The following is an 11456-nucleotide window of genomic DNA, read 5'->3' as shown; positions in this document are numbered from 1 at the left end:
ATTTCCCGTTTCTCTCTTGAATGCAGTTAGCATTGCATCGTACACACACACACACACACACACACACAGACACACACACACACAGAGAGAGAGATTTGGGCTGAGGCAAAGGCTGTTTTTGTCACTGGCTGTTTTTGTCAAATGGGTGTGTGTGTGTGTGTGTGTGTGTGTCCGGATTGATGGGGTGGTTGGTTTGATTTTTTTGCACGTATAAAAAAGTGAGTTAAATCTCCTTGCCGTTAGGAAATGTCTCCTTTACTTCTGGTTGCTTCTCTCTCCTGGATTAGTTTCCATCCGTTGCTCCTTGTCTTGCCTTCATGGGGATTTGGAGAATAACTCTTTTTTTTTTTTTTCTGGAAAGCCGAGGGGAACCTGTAATCTTTGGAGAACCACAGCTTGCCAATTTTCTCATTTATAGGACGCTGGGAAATTATCTTGGCTCTCTATTAAATTTCACATGGACTAGAAACCTTTCCCGGAACTTGGTCCCTTCCTTCCTTCCTTCTCTTCTGTTCTTTGGTGTTTCAACCGAGTCACGAGGCAGTGATGACATCTTGGAAAAGGCCCTGAAGATTAACTAAAAGCCGCAGCTCCTATTTTAAAACCCAGTTCTGGGTAGAAAGTTACTCCTTTCCTTCCCTTATCTCCTTCCAAGGAACGTACTGACAAAACTCAGTAGAGGAGGGGAAATAATAGTTTATTTTTACCCGAAACGGGGAGGACCCGCACTCTTATCTTATATACTCCCAACGATTGGCTCAGCCTCTAGCTAGAAAAATTACGAAGAGCAGATCTTTCCTTTTTTAAAAAAAAAATTGGAATTTATTGTAATATAAAATACAAGTCCAAATGCAAGAGAATACAGGCGGACCTCGATTTACGACCACGATGGAGCCCTTCTGTTGCTAAGCGAGACAGATGTTTATTGAACTTTGCCTCCCGTTTACTTGCCACAGTTACTAAGGGGAATCACTGGGTTGTTAAGTTAGTAACACAGTTGTTAAGTGAACCTGGCTTCCCATTGTCTTTGTTTGTTAGAAAGCCACAAAAGGCGGATCACGTAATCCTGGGACGCTGCAACCGTCATAAATATGAGTCAGTTGCCAAGTTTTGGAATTTTGATCATGCAACTATGGGGATGCTACGACAATAGTCAAAGGGTCATTTTCCTGGGAGGAATTATTCGCAGGACATCGAATTGCTTGTAAACCTTGCAAATACCTGTCAATGTTTGCATGCGTTTACGGTATTCAGTCACGCCCTTAAACATACTTACAATCATATCTGCATTGCATAAACACATTTTCATGTGAGCTTGCAATATCCAGACACAATTCTGTTGATAAAAGGGCCAGAACGAATTGGTGGCTTGAAAACTGCAAAGAAAGAAAAACGGAAGTAAATAGATTATCTAATCTTTATCTGTACTCAGGCGTTTTCTAATTTCTCCCAGGCTTCGCCTTGCCAACGGTGATGATCGTAATTCTGTGAAGTAAAAATGGTTGGGGTGATGGAACATTTTAAAACTGCCTGCATCCTGGATGACAAAACCCATCTATTTATTTATTTATTTTATTTATTACATTTTTATACCGCCCTTCTCCCGAAGGACTCAGGGCGGTGTACAGGGCAATAAATACAAAAACAGGATACAAAAGTTAAAAGCGAATTAAATAAATGCCCAAGGTTAAAACAATAATTAAGATGTATTAAAACCCTAACCCTAACCCATCAGACCAGGTCAGACTGCTCAAGTAGATACGTTTTTAGATCGCGCTGGAAGGAGCGAAGGTCGGGGGGCCGTCCGGAGCTCAACCGGCAAGCGGTTCATAGGTCTGGCGCGCCCACAGAGAACGCTCTCCCCCTGGGGGCCACCAATCTACTATGTTCACCTAGTAAATACAGGGAGTCCTTGACTTACAAGAGTTAATTTACTGACTGTTCAAAGTCAAGCCAAGCCAAGCCAGTCAAGTCAAGTCAAGTCAAGTCATTCCTGGTATGGAAAAGTCTTTCAAAGCTGTTCTCTAACTCAAGTTGGGCACCCTGGATTTGAATGTATTTATTCATTGAAAAGACCTGGGTGGCCACCTACCTTAAAAGCACAACTCTAGGTGGCTTACAACCACATAGAAACCAACCAACAACAACAAAAAAGCAATAAACAATAAAAGCAAAACCTGGTTGGCTTGCCATCTTTCTCCAATCCATCCAGAAAAAGGTTCCTGCTCTTCACCCTCACCATATTTCATGATCTATTTCAAAGGCAGAAGTCTTTTGGATTCCTTGATGTCAGCGGCGGTTGCCACTGCGTCACCGTCAAGACCAAAGACCCCGGTCAACCGCAGAAGGGGAAGCATCCAGCCTCCGTTCCCCTTGGGCAAGTTGCTCTGGTGACCCGTGTTGACCTCAAGGAACTTGATGCCAAGCTTGGCAGGGTTGCGTTTCCTTTGGTGCCTTGCCTTGTCAGTGCTTCTTCTTTTCTGCGAGTGTGTCTGCGAGTGTGGGTTTTGTGTGTGGGCGAGGACCACGCCCAACCCCAGGAGACGACTAAAAGCGAGGTTCCCCCTTTAGTTAGTCAATTGCAGAAGAATGGTGGAGAAGTCTGTAGCGGTCGCTGTTCAACGTGGTAGGTGACGACTCTCCCCATTTCCTTCTCTTTGGGTGACAACCCTTCGGCAGGACCGATCCTGCACCCCACTTTCTTCTTCTCTTTCTTTGACATTCTGCCTTCTTGAGTGTTCAGCAAAGACTAGCTTCCTGAGGAACCAACAACCATCTGAGTAGCTTGAAAAGGGACCTGCCCATTTTCCTCCTTTAAACTGGTCTCTGAGTGGCTGGAGCTTTGAGGTTGACGTGGTGTCCCGTCTGCAAAGTCTGGACTGCAGCAATGAGCAGAACCTCACCTGGGAGCCCTAGGAGTCTGGGACTCATTCCAGACAGAACATTTCAGGGAATGCACTGCCATCTTTAATTCCGCTGCATTCATTTCACATCAGTCTGGTTCAATTTGATTTCTGTCTTGGCTCCTTGACAAGGTCCGGCCCACTGTGGGAAATGTCCCCCCGCCCCACAAGGGACTTCAAAGAAGTTTAAACTGAAGACGGCAGATGTAAAAAAATAAAAATCGCATATGCAAAACAGGCACTTTGCTCTTAGCTATGATCTCAGATTGGGAGTTTATTTGCATCTGTTGTTCTGTGCAGACAGAGGAGAAGGAACGGAGGATCCTTGGCATGCATCTCTGAGCTGGGTTGTTTTTGTTGCAGATGTTTCATTACCTAACTAGGAAACATCATCAGTGCTAGTCAGCAGAGGAGGAGAAATGAAACACTGAGAGTTTGACTCATTGCAGCTTCGGGTACTATATTAATTTTAAATATTTTAAATAGTTTTAACACCCTTTCTTCCCATCGCTCTGGAGTCAAACATTAACAGGCTAATAATAATAATAATAATGATGATGATGATGATGATGATGATGATGATGATGATGTTGGAAGGGACCTTGGAGGTCATCTAGTCCAACCCCCTGCTAAGGCAGGAAACCCTATACCATTTCAGACAAATGGCTGTCCAGTCTCTTCTTAAAAACTTCCAGTGTTGGAGCATTCGCCGCTTCTGGAGGCAGGTGGTTCCACTGGTTAATTGTTCTGACTGTCAGGAAGTTTGAGCCCTGAAATACTCAAGAGGCATCAAAAGGCAGCCCGGATACTGTTGTATTTCCGAAGAAGTGAATTTTCAAACCGATGCAGTTTTTGAAACGCTGAAGAAAATTCCGGAAAAGAAATGGCTGCCTCTGAATCATGTCGAATTGCACTTAATTCTCGGGAGCGGCTCACAGCTGATCTCCTTCATTTATCTGCCTTCCCGTCTAGTCTTGGTGTCCGCTTTCTGGCTTTTGTGCCCAACCCTGGTGGATTCTACGGCCAGCATCTGCCGCAGGTGTCCAGCAGATTCAGGATTTCTGCAGAAAATTCAGCTACAGATCATATGGTTGAAACGACCTGCTCGAGACTTGTACAAATCCTATGTGAGTAAAGTTGGATTTTATTTTATTTATTTTTTTTAAAAAAATGGGATTTGCCCTTGGTGGAGCAGTGGGCTAATGCCTCCTTAAGTAACACCAGCTGCCTGCAATTAGTGCAGGTTCGAGTCCCACCAGGCTCAAGGTTGACTCAGCCTTCCATCCTTCCGAGGTAGGTAAAATGAGGACCCAGATTGTTGGGGGCAATAAGCTGACTCTGTAAAAATGCGCTTGGGGGTGTATGAAAGCCCTAATAAGCAGGCATATACATAGAATGAAGGCTACTGCTAAGCTTGTAAGCCGCCCTGAGTCTTCGGAGAAGGGCGGGATATAAATGGAATTAAAACAAAAAAAACAAATATCTGGCGGGCGTTTTCCTTTCGAAGCTTTGCATTTTCTTATTTTCTGCTTTAAAAGTAGTCCTGGACTTACAACAGTTCATTTAGTCACTCTTTGAAGATTGTAACAGCGCTGAAAAAAGGGACTTATGACTGTTTGTCCGCACTGGACCACCTTTGCAGCATCCCGGTTGGATACGCAATCAAAAATTCGGACACTTGGAAACAGGTTCAGGGATACGGCGATTGCAGAGGATGCTGCAAATGGCTAAACGATCGGTCGTAAGTCAAGGACTAGCTGTATCTGTTGTGGCTTCATGTGGCTTCAGGGGATCCAGCTAGACAATTTTTACATCACTTATCTAGGGCTGAGCGGCACCGTTATCCAAGGGCATTTGTAGCATGGTTTAATTGGAGGGAGCAAATAGGCTTCTTGATTGGCGGGTCCGGATTAGGACGCTCAAGCACCTAGGAAGCTGTTTTGGAGGAAACAGAAAAAGCTGAGGAATCTTCAGGTGATCCCCTACTCCAAAACCTGGCTCCCGATTCCAGGTATTCACACCTGAGGGCAATGCCACCTGTCGGCAACCTTCCGATGCATTCAGCAATCTCAACTGTCGCCCTCCAGGGCAAGAGATGGTTTCGTCACAAGCTGAAACTCCTTTGGGTGATGTTCTTCCTCCCGGGCTTCCTGCGTGCTGACTCAAGAGACATCCTCCCCCTCCCCCCCCCTCCTCCCCCTCCTCCTTGGTTTTCTTCTTTTTCCAGAATACAGAAGAACACAGTTGGAAGGTCTTCTTCTAGGTCTTCTAGTTCAACTTCCTGCCCAGGCAGGCAATCCTATACCATTCCTTCTCTTTCTCCTTCTCCTTCTTCTCTTTCTCTTTCTCCTTCTCTTCCTCCTCCTCCTCTTCCTCCTCCTCTTCCTCCTCCTCTTCCTTCTCCTTCTCTTGCTCCTTGTCCTCCTCCTCCTCTTGCTCCTCCTTGTCTTCTGCTCCTTCTCCTTCTCTTCCTCCTTCTCTTCCTCCTTCTCCTTCTCTTCCTCCTCCTCCTCTTTCTTCTTCTCCTTCTTCTCTTCCTACTTCTCTTCCTCCTCCTTCTCTTGCTCCTTCTCCTCCTACTGCTCTTCCTCCTTCTCTTTCTCCTTCTCTTCCTCCTTCTCCTCTTCCTCCTTCTCTTCCTCCTTCTCTTCTTCCTCCTCCTCCTCCTTCTCTTCTCCTTCTTCTCTTCCTTCTTCTCTTCCTCCTACTTCTCTTGCTCCTTCTCCTCCTACTGCTCTTCCTCCTTCTCTTTCTCCTTCTCTTCCTCCTTCTCCTCTTCCTCCTTCTCTTCCTTCTCCTTCTCTTCCTCCTTCTCTTCTTCCTCCTCCTCCTCCTTCTTCTTCTCCTTCTTCTCTTCCTTCTTCTCTTCCTCCTCCTTCTCTTGCTCCTTCTCCTCCTACTGCTCTTCCTCCTTCCTCCTTCTCCTTCTCTTCCTCCTTCTCCTTCTCTTCCTCCTCCTCCTCCTCTTTCTTCTTCTCCTTCTTCTCTTCCTTCTTCTCTTCCTCCTCCTTCTCTTGCTCCTTCTCCTCCTACTGCTCTTCCTCCTTCTCTTCCTCCTTCTCCTTCTCTTCCTCCTTCTCTTCCTCCTTCTCCTTCTCTTCCTCCTCCTCCTCCTCCTCCTCCTCCTCCTCCTCCTCCTCCTCCTTCTCTTCCATCACCATCACCACACTTACGTTTTGCTTTGGCTCTATATTCAGGGCTATTACCTATCTGAATGATGTTTTTTTCCCCAAAAGGCCATTGATTTGTGACTTGCCTCTGCTTTTACACCCAGCTGACGCACATGGACTTGCAGGATGACCGGCGCCTCTTTTGCCAGTTGCCCCTTGCTTGGCTCCCCAGTAGAAATCTCACGAAGAAACCGGAGAGGCTCCTCTTGGAAGAACTCTACACGACGGCAGTCCGAATGGAGCGGGCTCTGAAGGCCTTGGAACATCAGCACACGGATGCAGAGGTGCCTTTTTCCCACCAGCTGGCAACGGTTTCCCTCTCACTCACCGGCCTCCTTTCCAACATCCAGTGTGCCCACTGCCGGAGGGGCCTTCGCCCGGCCCCCGTCACGCCTTCAGAACGTACCCAAGACTCTTCGTCCTTCGCTCAAAAGATGGAAGGTTGCCAGGTCCTCTGGAATCTCTCCAGCTTCATCCGGAGTTTAGCAAAGGTTTTCCAAAAGGAAAAAGTGAAAGGCAAAAGACAGAAAAAGAAGAAGGGGGGGGGGGAATACATCGCTCCTTTTTAAGTGACTCCTCGGTTGGGAGCACGAAGCAGAGGTGTAATTCGACCAGTCTTTGAGAACATCTGAAAGGATGAGGCCTACACCTCCAGAATTTGGATACTGTGGTCTGGAGAGTTAGGAAAAGGCAAAGGCTGAAGGGTGAAGTTTTCAAAACTAAAATTTGGGCCTGCAGCCTGGCTGTGGAGATTCTCAGTCATCCAGGTCACAGTTGTCACAAAGGCAACTGGACTGTATTTTTCTTGGAGGAGGAGGAGGAGGAGGAGGAGGAGGAGGAGGAGGAAGAAAAATATTTTGCTTCTCATCCAAGAAGCTTCATTGGTTCTGGCTGGCTCAGGAATTCTGGGAGTTGAAGTCCACGAGTCATAAAAGAGCCAAGGTTGCCTATCCCTGAGCTAGGCCAACGTTTGGGGAAAAAAATAAATAAATCTCAGCAGATGGGTGGACTTCGACTCCCAGAATTCCCCCAGCCAGCATGGTGGAAGCTGGTCCACAAATCTTAAAAGTTGCTGAGAAATACCGAGATGGAGTACGGCATAGCAATGTTTCTCAACCGTAGACTTCAACTCCCAGAATTCCCTAGCCAGCATGGAAATTCTGGGATTTGAAGTCCATACCTCTGAACTTGCTGAGGTTGCAAGAGATACAGGCTTCCAATTTCTTGACATTTTTTCAAAATCACACCTCATGCGAATTGCTGGTGAATTTTGGGAGCCCGCCCATCTCAAAGCACGCTGGTTGGGGAATTCTGGGAGTTGAAGTCCACCCATCTCAAAGTTGCTGGATCTGAGAAAGACCGAGAATAGGATAAAGTAATAGAATCTTGCATGGCTGTGGTGTTGGTTTCCCAGCTTTCCATTCCATGCCGAGGAGAGATTTTGACGGCCTCCTGTTGACTTTTTCCAAAATAGGAAACTGAGTCTGCCGGTTTACGATAAATCCCCTTCTTTGAAGATGGTCAGAGAAACCATCTTTTGCCTGGAAAAATTAGGAGGAGGCGGCCCACAAATTGGGTGGGTCACTTCGAAAAGGCCATTTGTGCCCAGCTGTTTTCTGAGACGTGTCATGTGATTTCATTATTTATTGAACCTCATAGATCCTAAATGTCTAGAAGCCTATTTAAAATGTTGCAATTGGTATTTATATGAAGGATGTTTGTGTTTCGTTTTGGGGTTTTTTTGTGTGCGTGGGGTGGGGGTGGGTGGGTGGGGCGGGAAAAGATTGTTTCATCTTTTGTTATCCTGGCCTGGTTTAGCTCTGAGATATTTCGTCTGGCATATTTATTACTTTGGCAGAACAAACTGGTGCATGTAAATATTATGTTCAGTAGAACTGGGTCTTCCTGGCTGGGAAAAACATCTTTTTTATGCAAAAGAGGGAGGAGGAGGAGGAGGAGGAGGAGGAGGAGGAGGAGGAGGAGGAGGAGGAGGAGGAGGAGGAAGAAGAAGAAGGAGGAGGAGGAGGAGGAGGAGGAGGAGGAGGAGGAGGAGGAGGAGAAGAAGAAGAAGAAGAAGAAGAAGAAGAAGAAGAAGAAGAAGAAGAAGAAGAAGAAGAAGAAGTAGTTAGTAGTAGTATCCTGTTCCTGATAACTAATACAATTATTGTCCTTTAGATATTTTCATAAAATATGTTTTTTTTAAAAAAATTGTATGATGTGTGTTTTTCATCAGCTCTTTAAGGGTTTGATTCACCCAAATGGGGAGGTTAGGTTTTCCTTTTGGAAGGAAGGAAGGAAGGAAGGAAGGAAGGAAGGAAGGAAGGAAGGAAGGAAGGAAGGAGGGAGGGAGGGAATTTTTCTTTTTCCACCTCCTCCTCCTCCTCCTGATACTATTTTATCTTACTCTTTGATCTTTACCTACTGTATTTTATTCTATTTTACCTCACGGTAGCTCTTTTATCTCACTGTATCTTATCTTATCTCACTTTATTGCATTTTATTACGGGTGATGCTCATGTTTGATGTGGCCTATTGACCAATTAATAAAGGATACCCAATCATCATACCAGGTGCATTAGTCCCCCTGGAACGCACACCGCAAGGCATGTGGCACTATCGCTTTTGTTTTCAATTGATATTTTTAAATAAAAAAATAAAATAAAATAAAATAATAAAATAAAATAATAAAATAATAAAATAAAATAAAATAAAATAAAATAAAATAAAATAAAATAAAATAAAATAAAATAAAATAAAATAAAATAATAAAATAATAAAATAAAATAAAATAAAATAAAATAAAATAATAAAATAAAATAAAATAAAATAATAAAATAAAATAAAATAAATAAAATAAAATTCTGCTAGCTAGAAACGCAGCTGCGGAGGAATTAAAATTTAAAGCCCAAAGATTACGGGACTGCCCGAGTCCCTGGGATGTGGGTGAGTGTGGAGTGGAGGGGGAATTAGGGGTAGATATCGTTCATCGTCAAAGAACCGGAAGTGAGGAACAAGGAGAAAAGAAAGAAACTTTTTGAGTTGTACGTAAGTAATAAGGCAGGATAAAAATGGTTGCAGGAACTGGGTATATGTCTGGCCTAAGGAAGAGAAGGACTAGGGGTGGCATGATAGCAGTCTTCCAGTATCTCAGGGGCTGCCCCAAAGAAGAGGGAGTCAAGCTATTCTCCAAAGCACCTGAAAGCAGGACAAGAAGCAACGGATGGAAACTAGTCAAGGAGAGAAGCAACCTAGAACTAAGGAGAAACTTCCTGACAGTTAGAACAATTAACCAGTGGAACAACCTGCCTCCAGAAATGGTGAATGCTCCAACACTGGAAGTTTTTAAGAAGAGACTAGCCAGCCATTTGTCTGAAATGGGATAGGGGTTCCGGCCTGAGCAGGGGGTTGGACTAGATGATCTCCAAGGTCCCTTCCAACTTTATTATTATTATTAAGAAGCAGTGGATGGAAACGTATCAAGGAGAGAAGCAACCTAGAACTAAGGAGAAATTTCGTGGTGGTGAGAACAATTAATCAGTGGAACGACTTGCTTCCAGAAGCTGTGGGTGCTCCATCAATGGAGGTTTTAGGAAGAGACTGGACAGCCATTTGTCTGGAATGGAATAGGGTATCCTGCTTGAGCAAGGTTGGACTAGAAGACCTCCAAGGTCCCTTCCAAATCTGGGGTTATTTAAAAAAAAATCTAGTAAGTAAATAGAGGAAAGGGGATTTTGATGATTGATGGCTGCCATTGTCTTTTTTTTTTAACACCCCTTCCCAGTTGTCCCTGTGGGAAGAATAATGTTAATTGAATGGAGATGTGATGCATTCGCCTTGAGTAGATGGAAATATGCACCAGTGAAACACACAACAAAGGTTTCCAACTCTCAAGATAGCCAAGAGGTTCGGCCTGACTAATAAAAGTATTTTGCCGGAGGGAGAACATCGCAGGGAAGGGAAGGAAGAAAGAAAGCATGCAGATATATAGCGAGGCGCATTTTAAGATAATCTCCCTGCAATAAAAAAAATAAGATATTTTCCTCCACCCGCCTTGCCTTGAGTTCACCCTCTGACATCCAGGGGTGTTAAGACATTTGGTATGAATTGACTCTTGTTTCACAATTGTCTTCGTTGGAATATCTCTCGTCACCGATTTCCAAACTTCATCCGTTTCTTGCAGCTAAGTAAGGTGAGAGGTGAATTTAGCAGCTCTGGACAAAAGCGGAGGAAATGAATGGCCTGGCCTCGGGGTGGTGGTGGGTGGGATGGGGAGAAGAGCGGGGATCTGATCCAGGTGCTTGCCGTGCTTGTGCAGACATTGCAGGAACACCGTTTGTTCTCCAAGTGGCTTCCAAAGGCGTAGCGTGCTAACAGGGTTAGTTCCTGGCTGGGGTGTGTGTGTGGTGGAAATCCTTCATTCTCTTCTAGCACTTTGCGTCAGTGGGATGTAAAAACGTTACTTCCAGTATTTTGCGCCAAGGGGAAAAATTGTCTGTACGCGTGCGTGCCTGTGTGAGAGTATTGTGATTTTCATTGTGTACTCCTTTGCCCAGTTGTCTGCTATGGTCAGTGTTTTCTTAAACCTTTTTCTCTGCGGCGGCCTTCTTTGAAAAATTACGGAGGACCCCAAAACCGATTTGATTTCTCTGGTTACATTTATCGGTACTGGCCACGTTAGAAATTCAAAATTGGGGTGTGACTTTGCAGCTAAGTAAGGTGAGCGGAGGAAATGAATGGGCATGTAAAAAGTAAAATTTTTGGTTGAACGGACAAATTAACTGTAATCAGGAAACTATATTGGCCATAGTTTGTTGTGGGTCATACTGTATCTAGAGATACTAGTATCTTGACCTTGGTTGCCTCTTGTCTGTTTTGACCCACCTCCAGGGACCCCATTTTCTGGAGGGGGAGAGATATATGAATCTAAGTATATATATCATCTGTCTATCTATCTATCTATCTATCTATCTATCTATCTATCTATCTATCTATCTATCTATCTATCTATCTATCTATTTACTGTATCTATCTATCTCCTCTCTCTCTCTCTCATCTCTCTCTCTCTCTCATCTCTCTCTCTCTCTCTCTCTCTCTCTCACTCTCTCTCTCTCTCTCTATCTATCATCTATCTATCTATCTATCTATCTATCTATCTATCTATCTATCTATTTACTGTATCTCTCTCTCTCTCTCTCTCTCTCTCTCTCTCTCTCTCTCTCTCTCTCTCTCTCTCTCTCTCTCTCTCTCTCTCTCTTTGTGGGTACCAGGAACATACAAGTTGTCTTAGGGCACAATAATATTAGCCTAGAGCTTTGCCACAACAAATGAATGCATCCCTTATGGACTGGAGAGCTGGTGATTTGAGTTTCTACCAGACAGACGT

At 44.4% G+C, this 11456-nt stretch overlaps 1 protein-coding gene across 1 annotated transcript; it reads left to right on the top strand.

Annotated features, from left to right (window-relative positions):
• Window positions 1-2589: 2589 nt before the first annotated feature.
• Window positions 2590-7809, top strand: LOC310646735 (uncharacterized protein; the record flags this gene model as incomplete). Its single annotated transcript, XM_083373399.1, has 3 exons — window positions 2590-2626; window positions 3876-4030; window positions 6178-7809. The coding sequence occupies 3 exons, from the start codon at window positions 2590-2592 to the stop codon at window positions 6640-6642; spliced, it is 657 nt and encodes a 218-aa protein (XP_083229525.1). The 3' UTR covers window positions 6643-7809.
• Between the last annotated feature and the right edge of the window lie 3647 nt (window positions 7810-11456).

Source organism: Vipera ursinii (genome assembly GCF_947247035.1).
Source record: "Vipera ursinii genome assembly, chromosome: 14".
NCBI lineage: Eukaryota > Metazoa > Chordata > Lepidosauria > Squamata > Viperidae > Vipera > Vipera ursinii.
This window is presented reverse-complemented; position numbering and strand designations above follow the sequence as displayed.